We start from the raw sequence: 25,806 nt of genomic DNA, 5'->3' as shown, positions 1-25,806 counted from the left end.
AGAGATTCATCGTGATTCACTTGTTGCTATATAAAACGTTTTCAGCTATTGGCTCTTTGGGATTCCCCTTTTTTGATCTAAAATGCCTTTTTCTGTCTCAACAGTTTGGTTCCACATATATTCAACCAATCATATAGAACCAAACTGTCTTTAAAAAAAAAAAAAAAAGGTTTTATTAGCTCTAGTGGCCTTTATTTGAGTGGTCAGACAGGAAAGTGGCTAAAGAGAGAGAGGGCGGAAAACGTGACAAAAGTCATCAGGCCAGGACTTGAACCTGTGACAACCGGTTCAAGGACCAAACATGGGTTGTGCTTAGCCCCTGCGCCGCTGAAGAACCCATTTGGCACACTTTTCTATTATTCACTATTTGTGTGGCAGAAAATCTCCTTTGGAAAGGGTCGGGTACTGAGCCTGGACAACTGTTGATCATTATAAAGTCTTTCTGGTTGAAGGTGAAATCTATAAGAAATGACGGATGATTCAAAACTTTTGCACAGTTAACAAGATACACTGTTCAAAAATAATTATACTTGTATCTCTTGTATTTACATCATTGTGCTTTTTAAAATCTTTAAATGAACAAGTTTTTGCATATAAAATTTTCAATAATCCCTGCTGGCAAAATTTCAGATATGTATATTTTTTTATTTCACTATAGTTTTTCAGAGAATCTCTGAGCCGTCCTAGACAACCTCCCTGAAATGGATAAATAGTTTTGAGTTTAGTAGATGGAGAAGCCCACTATTCAACCTTCCCCCCTTTTTCCTGGTCTATCTACTGAAAGGTCCAGTCGGCCGTCTGTTTTGCACCATTACCATGCTGGAACGTTTAAATGCATCATATGCACAGAGTCTGACCAGAAGTGCGAAAGTTTTTCTCCAGATGCTTTCCATCAGTTTTAAAAAAAAATATCTCTTTTTGGTTCAGACCTCTACACCATCAGTGGATCTCCCTCAGTGTGTCACAGTAGGAATCGTGTACTTTATGAGATGCATTTTGTTAAACTCTCTCCAAATGTAGAGTGACTATAATCTAAACATTTGACTCATCAAGGTTAGCATTTTTTTTTCTGTGGTTTTTGGCATGCTATAAGCAGGCAGCTCTTTGGCACTGGCATAGTAATAATAGCTCTTTTTTCTTCAAGTGTCAGGTAGTTTAGATTCTTGAAATTGCCATTTCTTTCTTATTCCAGTGATTTTTGTGTGCCTCTTTTTATCCTGAAGGACTTTCCTAGCAATTGTAGCTGCAATTCGTCTTGCTACACACGACTGTGACTTTGTTTCAAAATGGTCTCTGTCCCCTCCTTAAGTTTGAACACTGCTGAATAGCATTTGCAATTCCTTAGATTTGTTTTTTTTTTTTTTTGTTTTTTTTTTTTACATATTTGGTTATACACATTTGGTTATACTTTTACACATTTAATCGCTTAGAATCAAGTATGTTATAAATGTGCAGGTGTCTCTGCCAACATGTGTGCAAATGATCAAGTCGGGGTCATTTTGATAGTTTCTCAAATATTCGTACCTTATCAAAGCCTCGGCTCACAAAACATTTTAAACTTTTTCATATATTAACTCTTTAAACATGTACTTTACATATAAAGTAGCTGTAGAAGGTCCGTACTGTTTTTACAGATCCTTTTATAAGTCTAGTATGGGATTAATGCAAGGCTCATCGTTTCTTTCCTCTTGTGTTTGCATTTAAAACAGCAGTCCATCTGCACTCTGGCTCACGAACAAAAAAAAAAAAAAAAAGCAGTTCAAGATTGATGCTTCCACCTCCAGGATTTGTAAAACCCCCGAGGAAATCTAATTTAAGTCCCTTTTTTGACTTCCATTACGCTTAAGCCATCATACCTATATCGGCTTGACTAATCCACCGAAAAGGGATAACTTTATTAGCTGCTGTCTTGCTATAAATATTCTTTGCCAAATTTATTCTAAATCTGTCTTTAAGCTGAAGATTTCTTTCCGCTGTATCACTTTTTCAGCAAGCCCGTACTGTTCTCATTGATCCCTGAAGCACTGCTTGCAGCTGTTTGCCTATTTTAATGATTTTATTCCAAATATGCGTTTCGATGTGCTGCTGATGTTCTCGGTCGTAACTCGTCCTTATTCATATGAATCTAACAAGCAGCTCCAAGACTGTTTACATGCATTGTATCAATCATTTTTGCTAATAATGTGCAGAAAGTGTCCTTTACAGAGTAAACAGGTTAATTACTTTGTAGGGTAAGAAGAATGGGATGTTTATAAATACCTTAAATATGTAAATCATTCCATTTGATGTTGAACTTCTATCAACACAAAAAGACATGCTGTTAAATAAATTCATGCTGCTCTGAGGTATTGGGTATTTTGACTCTCATCATTTTACTGATAATTCAGTTTTGAGGCTCAGTTTTAAAATCACCTGATTTCTCATACAAAAAAGAATGCTTAAAAGAAAAACATTTGTTTTTATTTCAATTATAACAAAAACATGATCATTGTATTTAAATATTTTAATTGTTGAAATAAAAAAAATCTAGATTTTCTTTTTCAATAAAATATTTGTAAAAATACAGTGATTTGAATTTAGTCTGACGTCAGCATCCATGCACTACACTGTTGTTGATTAGCAAACAAAAACAAAGCTGCTCCTAGAGAAACTAAGTACACCCTGTTTTAATAGGCTTAATTATAAAGTGTTTTTGAGTGTCCAGAAAAGTGCTATATGAGTCTAGTTTCATAAAAGTCAAAGTATCTGTTAGGTATTTTCTATCAAAAACACCCAATTAGTTGAAGCCAGTAGCGAGACAGGAGTTTGGTTGGCTTGTTAATCTGGTTCACACAAGTGTGTGTTTACACAATGCCAAGTAGAAATGACGTTTCGCAATCACTTTAGATTCCTTGATTACTTGAGATTAGTTCTCAAGTAGAAAACACTCAAAACAATTGCCAACCTTCTCTGCAAGTTCACTACAGGCTGAGCCTAAGTGGAACTCAAGAGGCGAGCTTTAAAGTTTATAGTCCTCAGTCGACATCTTTAACAGTGTTCAAGACGGCAATTACAAAAAAGTACGGCTGACTTTGTTTGGAGGGGTTATCTAACAAATAAGGCTGTAGATGCCAACATAGATGGGTTAGCCACAAGGCATAGCACAATATTAGATGAAAACCAAATGCAGCACACCAACACCTCTTCCCAACCACTGAGCACGGTGATGGATCGTCAGCAAATATTTTGTTCATCCCAAAGGGAAATTAAATGTTGTAACATACACCTGTCTAAGTTTTTTTTTTCTTCTTTTTTTAAAGAGTTGTTGTCGATTCTGATTATTGTGTGGAGAAAGGATCTCCTGTAGCAGTCAGTAATACAGCAACTCTGAAAAAATCTCTGACTGAAAACACTCCATACCCCCAGGAAACTAATAAAGTCACATACACAACACTAAAACCAGGTTGTGAAACCTATTCAGCCATTGGGGGTATAATTTTTGGACATTCAGTGTGTCCACTTTGACTCTGGTTTATTAAATTCAACCTGGCAAAGGTGAGATCATTTTTTGTGTCACTCAAATATTAGAAGTGAAAGGATGTCCACTTCCTTTATTTTGTCGTAACTTGCATCAGTTGGTAGGAAACGCTCTTCCATCCCAAAACATAAAATAACCCAAACAGCTAAGTGCATGCCGGATGATGTGTGAACACTGAAATCCTTGCATCTCCAGATACCCTCCAGAGTTTTGAGGACATCGAGAGGCAGCGGGAGCGGTGGGAACGACGCCATGACAAGCGGAGGCGCAGAATTCATCAGCGCTCTGTAAGCAGAGAGAAGTGGGTGGAGACTTTAGTGGTGGCTGATCCCAAAATGGTGGACCATCACGGGAGCAAAGCTGTGGAGGACTACGTCCTCGCCGTCATGAACATTGTGAGTATTTTACGTTTGACAGTTGGTACGTTTAGTGCTTTGGGAAAATTACCAATTTGATTATGTGCATCAAACTAGATTATCTGGAAGCTTTCATTCATCAATGCACCACCCAAGGCCTTCAGTGTTATTTAGAACCTAAAACATCAATAAAAGTCATTTCATAACTCCTAGTACTTTAGTCAGATTGAGCTCAGGGGAAATGAACAGTCAAATCAACACCTGAATTAATAATTGAGAGTTTCTTGCAGCGTAGCACAGAGTATTATTTGAACTAAACGGGACTCTATTATCAGCTAATGTAGTTGCCATAATGTAGTGTTGATGCTTCAGTGTCTTTCTGTCTCATAATTGGTGCACATTAAAATGCCATCGTCAAGATGCCAGAATCCAAGTGTCTCGTCAGGAAGTGACCTGCAGCTTCAGGCTCTGCCATCTTCCCATAGTGCAATCTGCTGTAATTTCCTCCCTTGATAAATGACACACACAGCCATCCAGCTAGAGGTGTGATGCATATTTTACACTGTTTTAACTGCTTTGGCACGTGGTGGCAGGATGTTGCCACATCTGCCGTATTTAAGATGGTAAATACAGAGCAGGCATTAAATTCAAATGAATGTGAAATTGCACTTAGCGTTATTTAAACTCATTTTACATTTAACAAGTTATGTCATTATTTCTTTCCATGGTTATTGAGAAGTTAAAGAGGAAATATTCTGTAAAATCAACTTATTTGAGCTTTATATTTGTACTAGAATATTATCCCCTCATCAGAAGCACATGTGGAGTACTGCCTTGATTCTTTCAATCTCCTGTGGCAACCATTCAGGGGTTCTTAAATGCGTGTGAGCTCACAGAGCACCTCTTCCTCTCCCTTTGCCTCGCCTTCCTCACTCAGCACCTCCAGACTAGCGGCAGCAGCAATTGGCAAACACCTGGTGGAACTGCGCATCTGCTGAGCTCATCATAGGAACTGCTTCTCAGTCCAATGCGCCTTAAAACAATTGTAAACGAGAAGTGTTGTGATGATACTGTTGTCCTTAAAGTGGAGTGTTGGAAAGAGTAGCAGCTTCTTAAAGAGACAGAGGTCCAATTTAAAGGCGTCACAAAATCTGATTTCTTTGAAGTCATGTTTGATATATATTTATAACAACTGAATGTGATATAGTTGTTTCGTTGTGCTAGAAAATGGCACTATGTGCCTTGAAAAAAGCAATGCCTCCCTTTCTGGTGGTGGCTGTACTCTGACCTGTGTTAGCATCCACTTTGAAGGGCAGTGACTGTTTTCATGCAGACATCGTGGCCTCTGAAGAATTGTTGGCGTGTGACACTTTTTCCTGAATCCTGTTGGTGTCAAAGGTCGGCCAATCATTCAACAAAAACAACTCATGTTTATAACAGTTTATTTGATTTTTTTTTTACTTTGGGCCAATTTTGAAGGAGAATTATTATTTCAGCAGAATCAAATCTACATGTTTGTTTTTAACAGACATATGCAAAATATTGAATCACAATCCTCATCAGTGTAATAGCAGGTATATTATCTTAATCTTTAAAACCTCTCTGTCGCTAGAGGACCCAATGTTGGGTCCTCGGCGCTTGCCGCAACAAGATCAATTAAAAACACATGCTATACATTTATCAATATAGGCATATTGCATATCCACGTAAAGGGAAAAAGCTCTTCTAAATGATAGGATCRATATTTTCTTCCTCAACAACACCCAGAATGAACACTAAGCAGATTGATAAAAAGAAACGCAATTAGACCTAACGAGGCTAACGAGGCACACCCGGTAAAAAACGCAATAGTAAAAGAGCAAGGAGGCCCGATGTACAAAAACTATTAATCAGAGTAAAGCCGAAGCTCTGAGGTTTTTAACAATACCAGAGTCACCACGCTACGTGCAAAACTCAATGAACCAGCAGCTAAAGAAGAAAAACAGAAATGGCTCATTTCACGAAGCTAAAATCAAAAATCCAGTCCTACCTTTGCCGTTTCGTGGTCATAATCCATATTAGAGTAAATATTTCCACCTGGTCCGATAATCCCTTTTTCCCTGAGTACATCTCAAATGGTTTTTGGTTCGGCGCAAAGGCATTTCCGTGTTTTATGTGGATTCGCAAAATGCCGGGTGAAACTTGGTCAATTTACGTCACATGCCTTTTTTTCGCTGTAATTGGTGAATAACTTTAGTTTCCGTATTAATGTCAACGCCCTCAGATTCTATTGGCTCTGACGGTTCGAACGACATGTCAATCGTCAAAATTGACCAATGGGTTCCCGAGAAACTGCCCCGCGTAGTTTTGAAAAATTGAATGGGGAATTGGGAGGTTTTACGCACAGAGCGCAGAGCGCAGCTATTGTAATGTAATTATGAGATATATTAGTTTTTCTTGTGATCATATCATTTTGACAACTTAGTTTTCATTGCTATTTGCATTTTCATTGTTGTATAATTCTATTTGAAGTGTTATTGTGAGTTAATCTGTTCCATTTTCAGTCTATTACAAATTGTCTATTTTTTCTCTTTTTATGAATGAATGCAATGTGGATTTTTCAAAAGAACCCCCAAAAACAATTATTAGATGTAATTACTTATTTATGATAAATAATAATTTATTATATGAAAAGAATAAATGATTAAAACAGACCCTACACAAATAAAAACTAAGAAAGTTCAAATGGCACAAATTGTGCCAAAATGGCTCATTTGGAAGGTCCGCCTAGATTTTTATCTAGTAGTACCTCTCTAAAACTCATATGATTGACTTTTTTTTCATGAAACTTGGCACAGTAAAAGGTCAGATTGTGTACTGTTGTTGCTACTTTTTTTGGCTTTCACTGCATGTTTTGAAAGGAGCATTCATAGATTGAAGTGGKTTTTTTTAGGCGGAAATTGATTTTTTTCTTAATTTCTGCTGTTTATCATATTAATACACTTTCCTCAGTAACAGGCAGGGTGGTTTTTAGAGCTGTAACATGTTCTCTAGGGTCTTGCCTTTGTTTTGATACCAAAACAATTAAAATAAACTCTGTAGTTCTTGAGATACATTCAATTCATTTTGGGCATGTTATTTTCAGCCATATTGCTCAAAAGGAGGCCTAGAGTCGAAGAGGTTGTGGAACATGCAAATATTCCACGTTAAAGATGAGCTAACGTAAAAAAAACATTTAATGTGCCACATGTTTTCCTCTCCTGCTAGAATTATATATAAATGCAATCGAAACAGACGCCTTTCTATATCTGGAGGCTGGTATTGGTGTGGCGCAGGGTGAGCAGACTGTGGATGTGGACTTTGGTCAATACAGGCAGGAAAACGCTGTGAGGTGAAGGTGGGAAGGTGGAGGGCTTCCCAGGGTCTTATGGTGGCCAAAACAAAAAGAGGCCCTAGACATGAATTCGACATTGATCAGTTTTGTTCGTGTCGGCGAGATGATCGATGTTAAGTTGCCACAGAGGATTTAAAAAAGCTACTCCGTGAGGGAAAGAAATGAGAAGCTGCAGGAATAGCTCTCAATCCCAGGAATTAAGGCAAACGTGAAATAACAAATCTTTAGTGAGTTCATAATAACCCACATTTACACATAGCACAACTACAAAGGAGTAGTGCGTCAAATAATGCAAAGATAACTAAGAAGAAAACTGTGCGACTCCAGGGCATCCCCTTATTCCATAAGTGGAGTTCAAAGAGTCTTACTTTCAATAAAAAAAAATCATAAGAGAAATTATTACATGATCATAAGAATTTAAGATCAAAATACACGTATCCTGTGTTTGTTAGAGACACTGGCTTTGTTCTGGCCTTAATCTTGGCCAGCCACCACTGGGCTAAGAAACAGCTTGATAAATTGACCCACTTAATCTGACAAATGTAAGTTTAAAAGTTAAAAGGGACTGCTAAAGGCAATGAAGAAGACGAGTGGGGGTGTTGACATTCACAGCTGCTTTAGGCATTAAGGTTACAAATTCTCACATCACAGGCAGAGCTTAGTCTCCATGAAATGCAGAAGACTGCACTGTCTGTCTTTTTACAGGTTTTTATGGTATACGTGGTTCTGGTTGCCAGATGCTACAGCCTACTGATAAACGATCGTGACAACGTTAGCAGTTCTGGGTGCGAGAGTGTATTACTGATCATAGCCTTGTGATGCACTTACTCATTGATCTTGAGATAGAGCACTAAAGAAAGGTGACTTAGCCTTAATCGTCTTTCCAAGGATTGTCCATGAGACTACAGTGTATTTTACTTATGATGTATTTTAAACAGAGAAACATAGCTTTTTTTCCCCCCTTTTGTTTGCCGAGAAGTGTTGGTGTGCATTTAACTACATATCCCAATAGATTATTCTATGGTAAAATATTTTAAGTTAAAGAATAATTTCCCCATATGATTACCAGTAGTTAGTTTCTACTTTTATTTAGGTGTAAACTGCATCTAAAAGCAGCCCAAGTACTTAAAAAAAACAAACAAAAAAACTAAATTTGGTGTCTGGAAAATGAGTCATTTCAAAAACCTCCTGATTAAGTCACAAACTACGCACTGTGCTGTTACTAGCAACCCCAGTTACCTAGCAACAAAAGCTGAACTCCAGCCCGTCTCGTCAGCTGTTTCTACTGCTGTATGCGCTGTACAATGGCTGCTGGAAAAGATAAGTGCTTTGTTATTGACTTACCACCCAGAAGCTGCTTGCGGCTTTCTTGTTGGTTATGCAGGAGGCTCTACTTCTGCTCTTCAAAGACGTACAAAATTGCACAACTGCATGCAACCATTTTCATGTGTGACTTGGAGGGGTGTGGTCAGCAGCAGCATATTTGGATTTAAAGTGACGAAAGGCCCTAAAACAGCTCATTCTGAATGGAGCTCAAAATTGTCAGACTAAAATCTCATCATTGAAAAATGGTTTTGTGCACAAAATGTAATGGATATGTTTTGTAGAGCCCAGAAACCTATCCTAACCTTTTCAAAGAAGCATAATAGGTCACCTTCAAACATATAATAAAAGGTCAAAGAGATGCTCTGGTGGAGGCTTAATTCAAGTTCCTGGTAGGCATTCCTAGGAGTTGAGCAGCAGAGGATCCAAGACTAGATGCATAACAAGAAAAACTGCTGCAACCCCAGGATAGTAACAGAGGAGGAGCAGTTCCACCCTTCGGCAGAGATGAGTGGCATTAAAAGGGAGAAAGAAGTGGAGAAAGAGAAGGAGGCACACAGAAACCCACCACCATTTATGTGTCATGACAGATTGCCACATTCATAGAACATTCTGTCATAAACCTATGATGAGCCACTCTTTCAGCTGCTGCTCATCAAGCACTGGCGAGCTTTCAGATGTCGAACCGCCATCGTAAAACCAAATGAGGCACGGAGTGGAGCTCAGCGGGGTCACAGCAAAGAAGTATCTTAAGGTTGGACACATAAATGTGTGTAAAACCTTTTTGATTTTTTTTTCTTTTTTTCTATTTTCAAGCATTGCTGCAACTGAAGAAGCTTCACTTGGCTGAAGTTCAAGGATCTGTTGATCTGTTGGTGCACTGTTTCGCCTTGTTCTTTTTTGTTTTTTTTCTTTCTTTTTGCATAAAATCCCCCGACCATCTGGCTGCACAGCCCAGATGTAATTACTACATCAAACTCTTGAGGAGCAACAGCAACTATACCATATCATAAATGAAATGATGCAGCGAGGTGATTACAACGCGAGTCGAGGCGTGTAACGCTGGCAGGTTGAATTCAACCCACTTTAAAAAAACAAAAAATAAAACAGACACCATGACATAGTGTCTAAACCCTCCTTGATGTCTGAAAGAGGCTGAACTTTCTTCCTGTTATGAAGCACAGTAAAGGAGATTGTTTCACGTTGTCCTCAATTTGTTGACTCTTTAAAATTACAGTATGTCTTAATAAAAGTTACACTTTTTTGTTTTTTTTTTACATTAATGCAAGAAATGTGGTGTTTTAATAAATACTAGACCTAAATAACCAGAGGCGCATAAAATTTAATTGCATTCATTATTGCAGCAATGGTGGGTGCAATATAATTATCTCAAAGGACACGCTGGACGCAGTATTTGAAAGGATATTACATTTGAGGTGTCAGACACTGCATTTTGATTACATAGCTCACTAGTTGGATCGGTCTTAATTCTCAGATGTTTATTGGCTAAAAAGCTGAGGGATGATAGATATTGTCATTGCAATTTTTTTAATCCATTGTCTTTCAAATAAATGAAATTATGCAGCTCTGTTCCTACTTTAAACTTGTGAAGGCAATTCAATATTTTAGTTGAGATAAAACATTTTTCAGCCATTTTCAAACTCTGTGAAGCAATTTCAAGTTTTTTTTGTTTAGTTTTCATAATGTATGTAAAGAAAATTAATATGAACTTTGATTTCAAGACCGCAGTCCTGCTTTCTTATGGCTTGGTGTACCTTGTTAGTTCAGCGGCAGCCTTCATCTCCCTAAATTCAGATCCTCACACAATGTCCACTGTTGCAGCTCATGTGGAGGGATGTTTTGTTGACAGGAGCCTGATCCGGTAGAAACCACCAGCAGGTTTTGTTATCTGTTGTTTTGGAACACAAAGCGGAGATCACACCTCATTCTACATTCCCATCAGCAAGCCTTAAGCGCTGCAGACTTTCCAGTTCACAGCTTGTAATTCCTCGGACCTCTCCTACAGAGCTGCTGCGTACAACAGCCAAAAAAAAAACCCTGCTGCTTTGAAATGCTCTCCAGTAGAGTCATTCAGCTGCAGAGGCAGCTACAGGGCTTCTGGGTTCAAACAACAAAAATAGAGGTTTTAAAAGTCTGATTCCTCAGGTTAATCAACTTGTACACACACACATTGTGAATGACAGTGGTGTGTGTAAGGGCTTTTTGTTTTTTAGCTTGGAGTAGAGGTTTACATCAAAACAGGAAAACATTCAGAGTTTTGTATTTTATGTAGCAAGTCATTTATGTCTCCTGGAAATGTCCTTGAAACCATTAAATAGAAAATACGCCTTAGTTTTGTCTTAAATATTTGACCTCTGTGCTACATTTATGGTAATTTCTAAGACTTCCTTCAGGACTTTGCAGTGGGACATTAAAAGTCATTTAGGACATTAATTAGCTTGACAGGTAGTTTTCTCACGTGGAGAAAGAAAACAACATGCTGCCGATTGCTATCACATAAACCCCTGAGTACGTGAAGGCAACCATCTTGAATTTGGCCGTCATGCACCATCTTAAAGTAAAACCTGTTTAATTGAACCAGTGGATCCCCGTCTCTTTGATGTGTTTATTGGAACTTGACTTCCAAATTATTTTCAGAAAATTCATTTCTGTAGATGTTTTTATTCGAAAGAAAATGCAGCTTAGAAAGCTGCATTTTGTGTGTTTGTGTGTTTTGTGTGTTTAACACATTTTCTATTTTGCAAATGTGTTAAACACACATTTGCAAAATAGCCAATCCAAGATCTAAGTGTGGTTGTCAATATCGGGTTTCAATTAATATTTAATCTACTGTGAAGTTTCTGCGATTTTTTATTTTTTTATTTTTTACACCTAATGGATTGCTATAAGCACTTTCCTTGTGTTTTGAAAACTGCGGCGCTGTCATATGAGTTGAGTGAACATCAGGAAGGGGAATTCATTGATGAAAAGGAGACGGTTTAACTGACTTAGCAGACAGTTTTACACAGAGGAAGCAGGCATTATTCTCCACTTCCTCTCCTGGTTCTTGTTTGAGGTCTTTTAAAGCTTTGAACATTAAAGCGCCACACAATCCCGTTTTGCCATAACAATATAGCAGAGCCTCAAGGGAAGCAAGTTCTTTCTGGTATCTAAACAATAATGTCATCATCTTCCTCCGACACAGTTTGCGCCATTGTCTCATCACTGATGTTTGTCTTTGTCTGTACCAGCAGCGCGGCGCATACGTATTCTGGAGCCGTGCTCGTCCTGTGTGCTCACAGCGGCTTGACCAAAATGAGTTCCCCCCCCCCACCCCAACTTCCTTCATATTGTGACCTGATGGTTAATTATTTTAGTCCCTCCAGGATGTTTAGGATCAATAAGTTTAATTAAAAGTAGCGGCTGAGGTAAATGACTATAAAAAATTCTTGGGAGACGATGTGGACTTGGAGACCAAAGTGCAAATGGTTTCTCTGCCCAATCAAAACGTGCCCACTGGGTTAAGCGGTACAAGTGGCTGTGGGAGAAAAATAATTTCAACCAGTTCAAAATAACCTCCGCTCTGTCATAAATCTCGACGTATAAACAATAGAAACAATGACAGGGGGGGACGTGGATTAAAAATAGCCTAAATGCACATCCATTGTTACCGACTCCAGCGGGGAAATCTGTGATGCTTGGAGCCGCATTCTGATTAACGTCTTCATTTATGTCAAGACTGTCTCAAGCTGCGGATTCAACAACTTAATGTACACTTCCTGAATAACTGACCACACTCCTCTTCTATATTAAAATGCAGGTATTGGTTGCGCCAAATCAACGTTTCTCTTTTGCACCTGGGATTGAGTCTGTTGCAGTTTCTAGCAGGCACAATGAAATTCAACGTTGCTTTTTAAACTCTTGGTTCCACCCTTAAAGTATCAAACCAATTTCTTCAACTGAAATGTGCTTCTTGCTTTTGTTGTGCTGAACATGAAGGAAAAAAAATAGGACGCTGCATGTTTATGACCTTCAGCAATGTTGGGGGACTTTTAAAATATATGTTTTATTATACTTTTTAATTCTCTGTATTTATTTGATATTGGACAAACTATTCTGCAGCGTTGATTATGGAGTGTGGACAAAAATGTCACGGTCACGACAAATCATCAGGTCTAGCAAACCCTCAGCTGAAATTGCAGCTCTTTTTGTGCTGTGTTGTCTCTGAAATTGAGCTGTTTGGATGAAATGTATCTAAAAACACTGGAAGACAAATTTATAGTGTTTATAGTCTGAAGGTAAGTGTTCAGATGTCTTCTACAAAGGTGAATCTGAATACAGACTTATTACAGTCCGTATACGTAAAGTTTGAGAATTTTCACTTGGTTTTGTGAATGATTTTATTTAGTTATTTATTTGTTTTTTATCAAGACGTGGCAGTTCAATTTCTTTGAAGGCCAACCAAGTCAGCAGCTCAACTGCTAGCAGTGGAGTTTTACCTTCGGGGGATGTAAATGCTCCTGACCAGGTCGTTTTTAGTCATTAAAATCTGTCAGTTTAAAAGGTTATAGAGAATTTATGTTTCAGGAGAGACATGGGTGTCTCTCAGCTCCTCACGATTTTATATCATTTTTTTATTTGTATATCATGTTTTAATTGGGAGGGGGGAAAAAAGGACAATGCACTCCTGGACATCTGTGGTATTTGGAAACATTTGCACAGACTTTAGGAGTCTGAACACGATCCCTGGTTCTCTTTTATAAATTGTCAGTCCAGTCCCGGTTTGTAATTCTGCAGATGTTGTCCCAGTTCTCCGTGTGACATACGCCAAAATGTATCTAAACATTCCTGCATACCCAAGGGAGTTTCTGAGCTTTCATTTATTTTTTTGTGTAAATTAACATAGATTGGGCAAAAAAAATAAATACAGATTTGTAAAAGTTTCCATGTCTCTGTGGCACATTTAGCTTGTTTTTGTGAAAGAAAATCTAAGCCACTATGCTACAGTTTAGCATGTCAACTTTTTCCATGACAAAACTCAAAAAGCTTCTTGCTTTTATTACAGTATGGAACTTACATTTACCCCAAACCTGTCATGTAATGTAATTTATTCTGCAGTAAGGCATGTAATATTAAAAACAAGAGTCCTTAAGAATTTGGTGGTTTTGTGATGAGGGTTCAGCAGCTTTCCTGCAATTGTGTGAGCTTTAGTTTTGTTGATGCTGAGGCTCACATTTTTATCGCCCATCTCTAAGCATTTAATTCATCCCCTTTCTTCTCTGGATAACCTCAATTTACCTCCTGCAGCCTCTGGAACAGCTTTCTAAACAACCGCAGCCTTCCTCAAATCGAGACGTGTCACAGTCACGGCTGTAGGTTGAGCAGGCGTTGCACTGTTTTCGACAGCACTTTGTTCCTAAAGCCTTAAAGTAGAAAACGCCCAACATCTGAGCACATCGTCTCATTCTGAAATCAAGTATTCCTTTTAGCATTCAAGATTTCACAGCTTTCATCTGATCGCTCTCCAGCCTCAGAGCTGGAGGTAACAGAGATGAACTGACTGAAAGGTTAATTATGCAACAAGTTACGTTGACGTGATCCGACAGCGAAAGGTATGAAGACTTGATGTATTAATATTTAGAGGGGAAAAACAAATCGACGTGCTTCATGCCAAACCTCTCCTGCTTTTGCTTTTAATTTCCCAACGAAATGGAATCCTCTGAATAATTTAGATGATTTCATTAAGTACATGACGGATAAAAACAGAGAGAATGAGATTAGCATATGTATGTATTTATAATTTTTGATATTTTATTCTCAAATTAATGTTTGTACTTATGCCTAAGGAGAATTTTTGAGACTAATTAACTAAACAGTGGTGATTTCAGACTGTGGCAGGAAGCCGGAGCGCCCGGAGAGAAACCTGCAAACAGGAAACCTGCCAAATCTTTTTACCCTTTTGTCCCATAAATTTAAGCCAGATACATGTTTGGTCCCAGTCAGATTTTGCCAGCCTCAAAATGATTACTAATTAGTTCTTCTAGGATTTTTTTTCTTCTTCTAAATTTAATATTTTAGCTCCTCTCCAAAGGCACCAAAAAAACTGTAACATCAGGTATCTGATCATTTCTCATGAATGTAAATCAAACCGTTCTGGGACATGTCGCTGTCTGCAGTGAAGACATGCTCATTGGCAGCCTTCACCGTTTGTTCCCCTTTTATTAAATGCGAGTAGAAATTGGTCCGCTTTAAATCCCCACAGATGACGGAGGACAGGTGGTACCTCTCCAGTCCACATTCTGCAGGCACATCGACGGTCTGATTGGCTTCTACTTGGTGTTTCCTGGTCAACCTATGCAGAAAAAACACCAGCACGTTGTTATCGGTCAGGCAATGTTTTTTCTGCCGGGCTGACCCTCAGCCTGTACAGCGAGGTTTGAACCACAAATCCAGCCACATGTTAAAAAGGGACCTATCATGGTTCCTAAGACATGGTTCATTAGAGGAAGACAAAAGTTTTCCTTTAAATGTTAAAGTTTTCAACTTTTTTAAGGGATCCAGAGAGATATTTTCATACCTCAATGCAGTACACCTGTATCAAACAAGCAGGCAACATTGATCTACTACACATTTATCTCACTGCTAAATATTACTTGTTGAACTAGACCCATGTCCCAGTATGCTGGACTGTGTAATGGACACCAAGTCTTGTTTACATGTGGTACGAACAAACATTCATATTTCTCAAAAATTGCCTGCCCACAAAAAGGTGCATGACCCCTTCCAAACCTAACAGCTAGTATTTGCATACAGATTTACACATCTGGACATGTCTCCTCATACACAACTTCTTCAATTAAAGTGTACACTTTGCATTAGAAGGCAATCCACAAACATCTTTGCAAACGAGGCCCAAGAAGCATTCTGACGCAAAACCAGGAAACTGAGGGTAAATGAAACACAACGCTGGTTATAGAAAAACTTGCACAATCTTAAACAATAGAAAAGTCTGCATTACTTGTCTGAGTATTGTCTCATTTAACATTCGGTGCCAATGCTACCCACTGGATCGCTGACGAACTTAGAATCTTAGGATTCCGATCTTTCTGTGAAATATCTATCGATGGTTGTTACGGCCAGTGGCCTTGTGTATGTTTTCTTTTCCTTTTTTGTACCATCAGCAGCTTCTAATCAAGTTGACTCTACTTGGAAGTGGATGCAGCCCTGCCTTCCTGTGCCACTCCCTGAGGCCTACAGCGATTGGCTCATCAATTACCAGCTACACCAATCCCTGAAGAGGCCTCCCCCTTTAAAAACCAAGGACTTCCTGGGAGAAGGCGCGGCTGATTCTTTGTTTAGACAGCTTGCCACTTTGGGTGTTTGTTTGTTTGTTTAGTTGACTGCTGTCAACTGACTTTGTAAACTTTGATAGCCCTGATCGCTTTTGTTAGTTTTTGCCAGCTCTTGCTAGCTCGTCTTGTCCCTGTGAGGGATCTCTGAATCTCTGTTAGAGATTTGTAGTTTGTTTTTGTTTAAGATATTTGGTTTACAACCCTGATTGTTTTGTGGATTTTCTTATTTAGTACATTTTTGTTGTAAGTCCCTACCTGTTGATTATTAAGTTTTACCCTTTTATTTTTTTTTTGTTTGTCAAAACCCAAACAATAAATTCCTAAATTGTAAAACCTTACCACCTAGGTTTCTTTAATGTTACTTCCCTTTCCCCTGGCCGAGCCGGGTCGTAACAATGGTCCAAAGGCGTCTCTTAGACTTGCCAAGAAACCTCACACAATACCACCTTAACTGGTATTAGATGTGTCAACCTGTATAGAGTGAACTGGATGCCATAGGATGGCAGTACGTTTCTTTGGTATTATCCACTGACTGGCTTTACAAAGTTGCAGCGTTTAGTTTCTGGGTCCAGATCCTGGCCTGATGTCTCTCTGAATGGAGTTTGCATATTCTCCCCATGCATGTGTGGGTTTTCTGCAGGTAATCAATCTTGCTCCCACAATCAAAAAACACAACTTGAGATTGCATAATTAGCCACTCTAAATTGCCCTGAGGTGTGAGTGTGTATGCATGCATGTCTTTATTTTTCACCCTGTGAACTGTGATGGACTGACGACTTGTGCAGCGTTCACACTGCCTCTTTATGTTAACTTTGAAAGTTAGGTGTCAAATAATTGAGACGTTATTCTGTTCTATTTCTAAAAAATGCCAATCTTTTATCCACTGTGCCATGATGGGGGTACGAATTTGATTAATTTTAAGTGATTTGGGATAAGGCTTGTTTTTGGATTGCTTGTTTTCTTGTTTTTAAAAACCTGTCTGAAATAAATAAATCAAATCAAATTAAGGCTGTAAAACAACAAAATATAGAAAAAGGGACGGGCTGTCTGCACTTTATGGTTGCACCGTATGCAGCAAAGCAGGTTACATTTTATATGCAGTAAACACTTTTATACATGCAGCGTGTTTGATGTATCCTGCTGATCAGCAGGAAGCCTAACGGCATAAAGCAAACTTTCTTTCATTTTTCTTTGTAGATCTTCTCATTTCTGTCTCTCTCTCTCTGTGACATGCCATAGGTGCGTGCGTGTGTGTGGGGGTGTGTGTGCGTGTGTTTGTGTGTGTGTCCTTAGGGTTTAATTTGAGAAAGAATGCATGTGACCTTCTGTAGGATAAACCAAGTTTTGATGGTTGGATATCCCTGCAAGTGTAGTAGAAAGAAATTATGTGGTTCTTTTTTTTTTTTCTTCTTCTTTAGGTGGCGGGTCTCTTCAGAGATGCGAGTATTGGGAATGCAATCAATGTTGCGGTTGTTCGTCTCATCCTTCTGGAGCAGGATGAGGTAAGCCCTGGTTGTGTGTTGATGAGGTGATGGTAAGATTGCACAAGGTTAAACTTATTTCTGCGAGGCAACACTGATTGCAGTGTGAAATAGTTAATTAAAAATAATCACTGCAGGTCACAGCCTGGATTTCAGAGCCTTTGAGTTAAATTCAGTTTATTTGCTAACCTCATCGCCTCGCTTGTTTAAAAAGCCAGCGTAGAAAACATAGGACTGCTCTATTTGACAGTTCCTTAAATTCCTAATCCATTTTTAATGTTTAATATTACTGAAACCATAAATTTGTTTGTTTTTATCTCTTTGCATAGGCATGAATATGCAGTTTTGTGAAAAAGTATTTCCCTCCTCACAGGTTTAGTTGTTTTGTTTTTTTGTCACACCTACATGTTCCTGATCATCAATTATTAATACATCAGACAACAAACTTTTGTGAATACAAAGACAGTTTTGAAAATGTAATGACATTATTAAAGCTGCAGAAGGTTTCCACATTTCTGATAAAGCTGCCACTACGTCCTGAGAATGTGAGACAAACAATCTGTGGAGAAAAAATCTACATGTATTTTTTTATGAAAGTTACCTTCTGCAGCTTTTAAGAGACAAGCTACCAAAATTCACATGACGCTGAGAGAAAATGTAATCTTCCTCGATCACATTGACATCTAGACTTTAACTAGGCTACTCCAAAGTTAATTTAGGTAATTTTTGATCTTGAGTCATTCAGACATTGACTTGTAACATGTTTGTTCTCTTTCTAAACTACTGTGGTAGTTTACACCTGATGTAACCAGAACCAAAAGTTCTTTTTTTTTTATCTCATCATTCCACAGAAAATCTTTCCTGGAGTCTTGGGGAAAAAGAAAAAAGCCCAATTCAAATTTGCCAAGAAACATTTTGATGATTTTCTTCAGCAGTATTTATTTATTTTATTTTCTGGGATGCATCCCTTTATGGCGCAATAACTTTGACATCATCAACATGAATCTTTACTGAAGCAAGTGAGTCCTGAAGAGCTTTAGATGATGATCTGGGTTGGATGATGACCTCGTAGTAGGGTGAGGAAAGCATCGCAGGTTTTCCATATTTTTTTTAGTTTGTTATTTTTTTAATTTATGGATACGGTTCCCACTTGTTTAGTTCATGTCAGACACATTTTCTCCAAAGGATTTCTTAACTATACATGTCTGCACATAACCAGGCCACCATGAAACACTAAACACACATGTCTAAATAAATCACAAAATCTTTGGAAAAGGGAAATTGTTTTAGTTATTAAAATATAAAAAGTTAAATACACTGCTGTTTAGATTCACTGCAAACATGTTGATTAAATTTCAAACATTTATTTCTAATAACTGTGATTCTGCCTCACAACTAATAAAACCCCAATTTCAGATTCTCAGAGAATTTGAATATTTTAGGCCTTTATGTCTAATATAATAAAATAAAATAAATAAATAAATAAATAAATACATAAAAATTGATCATTTAAAATCATTGAACCACAGAAAGGTATGCATTTTATTGTGCAGTCTAGACATTCAGAGCCTGCATCAGGCCTCTTTCGACTCATTTTGACTTATTTTAATATGATCTAGTGCACTTGTGGATTTACCATTCGATTTTCACTTGATTAACCAACTAAAGTGTAAAATAAACGCATATCTTAACTTTCGTGATGTGGTTTTGCCTCCAGCACACCACTAATAAATATTTCTAATTGGCTGCAGCTGCATATAAATGTCCTCATCTGTGAGATGCATTTATCTCATCTAATCCCATCTGATGCAGTAGATCAATCTTCCCTTCAACTTTGTATTTATTTATTTTTTTTCTTTTGCGGTGTTCTCACAGAGGTGTGAGATACTTGGGGTCCATTTTAATTAGAGCCATGTGTTTGAAGAGGAACATAAACCTGTTTGAGCTCCAATTTTTTTTTCGTCAGTGTTTGATGCCATGAAAGTGAAATAATTTAATGAAAAATATATGCACAACAAGCATCCGCACGGACGTGTTAATTAGAGTGAGTCTGTGCCTCAGATGTTCGAGAGTTTATAGTGTCAATAAAAATGACGTGGATAAACATTTTTCCTTTGCAGATAAAGTTAATTGTATGCCACTGCTTAATTTGACTGAATTAATCATGACTATCTCTTCTGGCTTTTCTGTGTGGAAAGCGAGTCCGTTCTGTTTGTAATCGTGTTGAAAATGACTCGCAGTATGTTTAAGTTCAGTCATTTAATCTTTCTCTGCTGTGTGGAACATTTAACACTTTAACATCAGTTAAAAAAAAACAAAAAAAAAAGCTTTCCTCCTCTGTCCGTTGCCATGATGCATCTTTTTTTTTTCTTTAAAGTTTCTGTTAAAGTATCAGATTAACCAAAGAACTGATGGTGTAGTTTAGTTGAACTTGAATCGTTTTAGGAATATTTACATTCTGTTCTCTTTCTTTTTTTTCCCCTGTTGTACTTATGATGGATGCCTAAAAGGATGATCTAAAGATTACACACCATGCCGACAACAGCTTGAACAGCTTCTGCAAATGGCAGAAGAAACTCAACATGAAAGGAGACGAACACCCGCTGCACCATGACGTAGCTGTTCTGCTCACCAGGTAATTCCCAAAGAACTCATTCTCTCTAAAATATATTGTAAATCACAAGGCGAAGCCGTTAACCATGTCTTGCATATTTTTTTTTTGCTGGATTTGCTTTGGTTTGTCTGCAGTCATGAAAGCAGTGAGCTCTGCTTTACCTTCTGTAGGGCATCATACATAAAACAACATACAATATAAGGGGATGCTTGAGGTTGGCCGCCGGGTGTGTTGTGCTAACTTTAGAGGAAAGATTTTGACCATAACTTCACTGTCGGTTTGAGTGTTGCTGCAGGTTGTAATAAGACTTTGCAGAGAAGTGTGCCTTTTGTAGCATCAACAGAAAATATGCCTGTAACTGTACTTCTAGTTTGAAAAAACATTCATTCCCTTTGAAATTTTTCCACATTTAGTCACATTAAAACCTCAAACTTCAATTTGTTTTTGGTGATTTTTATCTGATAGACCAACACAAAGTAATTATTATTTTTGAAACATAGTGATGAAAAGCACTTATTTTATTCTTTTATTCTTCTTTACGACAAAAAAAGGGGATGCGGATTTGTTTTCAGCCCTCCTTAGTCGATACTTTGTTAAAATGTATTTTCAGGCAAATGGCGTCAGATCTTCTGTGGCATGTCTCTACCAACTTTTCTAAAGAGAAAACCATTGATCCATTTTATTAGCCAAACACATTAAACTCAGTCTTCAAACCTGATTTTCATACTTGCCACAGATCCTCATTTGGATTTAGGTTTGGGTTTTTAGCCATTCCAATCCATTTAATGAACCTTGATGTAAACCGTCCTATTGTAGGACGGTTTACATCGTCCTACGGTTGTTGTCCTTCTTAAAGGACCCAGTCTTTAAGACCCAGTTTTTTTTGTTTTTTTTAAGGTTTTGTTGGCTCTAGTTTGTTGGCCTTTATTTGAAAGTAGTTTCACAGGAAAGAGAGTAATGAGAGAGGGGGAAGACATGAGGCAAATGTCCCCAGGCCCGGAGTCGAACCTGCGACTACCGGCACAAGGACTAAGTGGGTTGTGCTTTGCTTCCTTCATATAAAATAAAATGAGTTTTATAGCTGTAACATTTAGGAAATTATGTTTAATGTTTAACAGGTATATATTACTGTGCTGTATCTTTCACTAGTGCTTATTAGTTTTTCTAATCAAGCTTTTCTAATTTCTATATTTTCTAAAATATAGAAGAAGGAATGATTTTGTTATTGAATCCCCATGTAAGACTGATCAGCTCCTTATATCGACCTTTTGTCAAGAGATTTCATTCAGCTCATTCATGGATAAAATCAGTTCGCCGTCCTCCTATGTAGGACAGCGGGGAGCCTGGCATGCTGAGTGATCTGAAGGGATTTCTTTATGGCTCATCTGTAATGTGATATTATTGTGGGAGTGTGTCAGCAGTCATTTTGCCCGGCCAACTTCAGACATTTGCTTCGGTCCCAGTCTGCCCTAAATTATTAATGGTTGAGAAAACAGCAATCATATCTGGGCTGTCCCAGTTAATAAAGTGTTTAACTTTTATTCTCGCTCTCGAGCGGACACAAGTAAAACACTGCTATGTACGTATATATGTTGAATACGTGACTTTAAAAATTATTCTTCATGACTCCTTTTGATTAATAGACCCAACTCATTACTGTTGCGTTCACTAGCTTTGTTGAATTCTTTGCTGCATTCTGAGTGTGCAGAGCAATTAAAGGAACAAAGCCAATGCCCTTTTCCCTCTCTCTCCCTTTCCAGAATGCATTCTGCTCATATTTGAGGTTGACTAAGTTATAAAGCCTTATTTTCAGTGATTAAAATCATCAGAATTTCTTAGATCTGCCTAATTTGCCTTCAGCTCTAGAAACCTGAATTAATGCATAAATGCATCTTTCAGACTTTGCCTGAGGTGACAGATATTCACTTTTCAAGGCCAATGTGATGTTGAGATTCTTTCGTTATTAATTCCAAGTTTTGTAAAGATTTAAAAGCATAGGATTACCAATAAAGGCTGAACATGTAGGGAATTATTGAACATCACTATAAACCGAGAAATAAACTTTTTCATAAATTAAAATTTGTCATCCGTGTGGTATAATAGTGTGTACATATATATTCAACACAAGAGTAAAAATCTGATTTATACTTTGTGGCAGTTAGTTGGCAGAAAAAATAAAGCTCATCTCTTAGAATCAAATTAATAAAACATAGGCCTTTTTGAAATACTGCTTATCTGCTTAGACACAGGAAATTTACACTTGGTAAATTTAGGAAAAGTAAAAATCAGATGTTTACTTTGTGCTACTTGTCTACCAGAAAACGCACTTATCTCTTAACAACAGATTACCAACAAATATTATTGCTCAAAAAACATAAGATTTCTGCTGCTCTTTTGAAATACTACTTATTTTACACCACTTAATACTTAACATGAATTGTGCAGTTGGTGAATTTTGCAGAAAAGTGAAAGTATATATATTTGTAGTAAGTTTTCCGCCCAGGTGGCATCTCTGTGGATCTAACTGGAAGCTCTGCCCTCCTCAGTCTTCTGTTGGTAATTAATCCTCTCTGAAAACTGTCATGTCCTCACACAATAATAAATCAGACAAAAACACAATCTTTATAGTGTAAAAGCCCAGGAAGTACATTCTGTTTTGCTGTGTGTTCCTCCAACCAACAGTCTCCCCACTTGGAGGACAAAACACATCAGATGTCAAAATGTATCATTTTGTACTCACACAAGTAAAACCACAATGGTGCATGGGACTTGGCAAAAAGAAGCAAAAAGACTGGCCCTTTTAAAACGTCATATTGTGAAGACACAAGCAGCATTGCACTGTCACATAGAAGTGCGACGCTGTGACATCAGACTGCAGTGGTTCCTGCGTTTTTCTCTCTACATCTGCACACGTTTTAGTGTGCAGATGTATGTAAACTTCTGGTTTCAGCTGTATGCCAAAAAAAACCCGCAACACTGAATGTTGCCTAATTTTGTCTAAAATGTTTAAAAATATATATCATTTTAATTTAATTTGACATGTATGTCTTTCTAAATATTAAGCATATATTTATTGGTGTAGTAATGTTAGAATAAACCGTAGAAGGAATCTCAAGAACGGTTAAATTTAGGGCCGTTTTATGTTATGTTTTCATATGATCCTTCAAAACCTGAGATGAAAATTGTAAATTACGTCTACTGCATCTCTTGAAGTAGAGCAATAATTTGTCAATGAAACACGGTTATCAATATGAACAACTAACAACTAATTAAGGCTGACTTCAAAAGTGAAACCATTTCTACTCATCTCTGAACTGCATTCAGAGATAGTTGTTCAAAGGAAAGTTGTTAGGTTAAATAGGGTTTTATAGAATTTCTTTCCTCTATGTCTATAATCTCAAAAGTTTATAAGAGACACTTTGCCTTTGTCATGGATGCTAATTTGCAAGTCTGACTTTCTACTCCATATGTTCTGCAATAGTCAATACAGAATCTAATTACTGTGGAAATCTCAGTGGCAACATCTTAGATAACCATCTAGCAGAGACACTCTGTTCTTTGAAACGTTAATGAGGATGCTGTTTCTATAAGTCGGGCAGAGACACGTTTTTCCACTTCCCTTTGGCTTGGGCAGTGACCCCTGAAAAGAGATGTGTGGGAAAAAAAAGACTTATCTCAACCGTAATGTGAGTATTGCTCGCATGTAATTTCTTTGAGTTTGTATGGTGACAGGTAAAAATAGCCCAGGAGAGCGGCAGACTGGTTGCACGGTTGAGAAACACTGTTCTAGCTAAAGGTATTTAAAAGTTTCAAGTTGCAACCAGATTCAAACTTGCTATTATATTTAAAATGTCCAAATCCAGTTAGATTAATTATACACCTATACAAATGTCCTTGCTGCTGATGTCACAACAAGAGAAAACAATTACAAGATCAAAAACGACATGACAAAAGTGGTTCACCAGCTTACTCTGGGGCTCTACCTTAAAAACAGAATTTAGTTGGATTGAAAACAGAATTATGAGCCAATGTCTTACAGGGGGAAGACGATTCAGACAGCAAGGTTGGTTTGTGTGCGAGAGAGAGAAACAAAGCAACAAGAAAATTGGCACCCAACTGGAGAGGATGCCAATTACTGGGTTTTTAACTCAAAGGTAGCAAAACCCATTGAATGAGAAAGTTTGGGGAAGTTTGTAGAAAGATCAAAGTTTAGCAAAAAAATAAATGAGATCTTACCTCTCTGAGTCCTTTCCTTTTGATGTCCTACTTTCATCTCCTTCTCCAGCTCTAAGATAATGTCGTTCACGCTTAACTTTCCACCCACCCGATGTTCACATCACCCGAGATATCCTTCATGCCACCTCTGTCCTCGCTCACTTCCAGGTCGATGCGCTAAATCTTTCTGCCCTGACTGAGTCACCGTTTCTGCATGCTGAAAAAAATAAAATACATTTTTCTGGCAACAGCTGCATTCATTTCTTTCCGTTTTAAATTGACGTATTATGTTGTTTTCATCTGGACGCTGAATGAAATAAAAATATCGCTTGGCATGTAATCGCTGAATGAATAAATTAGCTCAGCTGGCGGGCGAAGAGGTGGATGACTAACCCTCGCTCTCTGCTTCTCAAAGGAAGGACATATGTGCAGCCATCAACATGCCATGTGAGACCCTGGGACTGTCTCATGTGGCGGGAATGTGTCAGCCTCATCGCAGCTGCAGCATTAGCGAAGACACGGGCCTCCCCATGGCCTTCACTGTGGCACACGAGCTGGGACACAAGTAAGGTTTTTGTAGTGCACTATCATTCTTGCAGTAAACAATTTTCTTTGCAAAATAACTCGGCCTACATCTCAGTGGCTATTTGTCTAAATGATTTGGTCCAAGAATTGCTTTCACCTGTCTTTTTTGCTCTTCCTGTGGAGTTTACTTTTCTTGTTCCGCCACAAATAGGCGTTCAGCTATTCAGAAAACGAAGCCTGGCTTTATTTGCAGAGTTGCTCAGGGGGTTGTAATTTTACTTCGTCCACATCCATGATGATGGTGATAATGAGATTTTTTCTTTTTTTTTTTCTTTTTGCATTTCCACATGAACTTGTTGTGACACCAAATTTTCTCAATGTTCTCTTAAATTACCATCGAGGCCTTGCTTATTTCATTTGCATGTATTCCACTTTATTTCACTGAGTGTTTTGCTTGTTGGTTCATTAGATTTTATGACATTAATTCAGATTGGGTTTTTTTTTTCTTTTTTTTTTATTCCTGAAGCAACTAAAAACAGATTTAGCTTTAAAAAAAAACACCCAATCATCCACTTACAGGAGAAACAACCCAATGACAACAGCAGCATTCTAAGGATTACAACATTGTTTACATGAATACTTTTCATTAATGAATCACTCAGTTTAATTTAATTACACAGTGGGTATGTGCAAACTGGTAAAGTATGAATAAGGAACCAATTATCTGCTCAATTGAATGTTGATTTAAACACATTTAATTGGTTATATGAAACCCTAATTAAATAAAACGTTGGCTGCACTTCATGTCATTTTGCATTGTCTTGACAGTGAAATTCAGTCACTCAAACAGCGTGCGGTGCATAACTTTTCCTTCCACTTGACTGTTGTGCAAAAGTCCTGCTGCGGTTGGATTTCCGCTATAAACTTTACTCAAAGTCACCTTCAGCACTTTACCCTTGATTACATGTTAAGAAGGAGCCTGTTTTTTCCGCTCCAGCCGCACGGTTAGTTCTGCGTGTATCTTGGGGGTGTTTGTCAAATGTGTTACCA

At 37.8% G+C, this 25,806-nt stretch overlaps 1 protein-coding gene across 3 annotated transcripts in view; it reads left to right on the top strand.

The window, feature by feature from the left end:
• Positions 1-25,806, top strand: part of adamts7 (a disintegrin-like and metallopeptidase (reprolysin type) with thrombospondin type 1 motif, 7) — a 138,469-nt gene that overhangs the window by 21,395 nt on the left and 91,268 nt on the right. For all 3 annotated transcript variants that reach the window (XM_008404673.2, XM_008404672.2, XM_008404674.2), the window contains exons 4-7: positions 3,713-3,912; positions 17,340-17,423; positions 19,913-20,037; positions 24,647-24,796. In XM_008404673.2, the coding sequence (XP_008402895.1) occupies positions 3,713-3,912; positions 17,340-17,423; positions 19,913-20,037; positions 24,647-24,796 (559 nt within the window). The remainder of the gene's footprint in view (positions 1-3,712; positions 3,913-17,339; positions 17,424-19,912; positions 20,038-24,646; positions 24,797-25,806) is intronic.

This window comes from Poecilia reticulata, linkage group LG3 (genome assembly GCF_000633615.1).
Source record: "Poecilia reticulata strain Guanapo linkage group LG3, Guppy_female_1.0+MT, whole genome shotgun sequence".
Lineage (NCBI taxonomy): Eukaryota > Metazoa > Chordata > Actinopteri > Cyprinodontiformes > Poeciliidae > Poecilia > Poecilia reticulata.
Note: the sequence above shows the minus strand (reverse complement) of the source record. Positions and strands in the feature narration are given on the sequence as shown.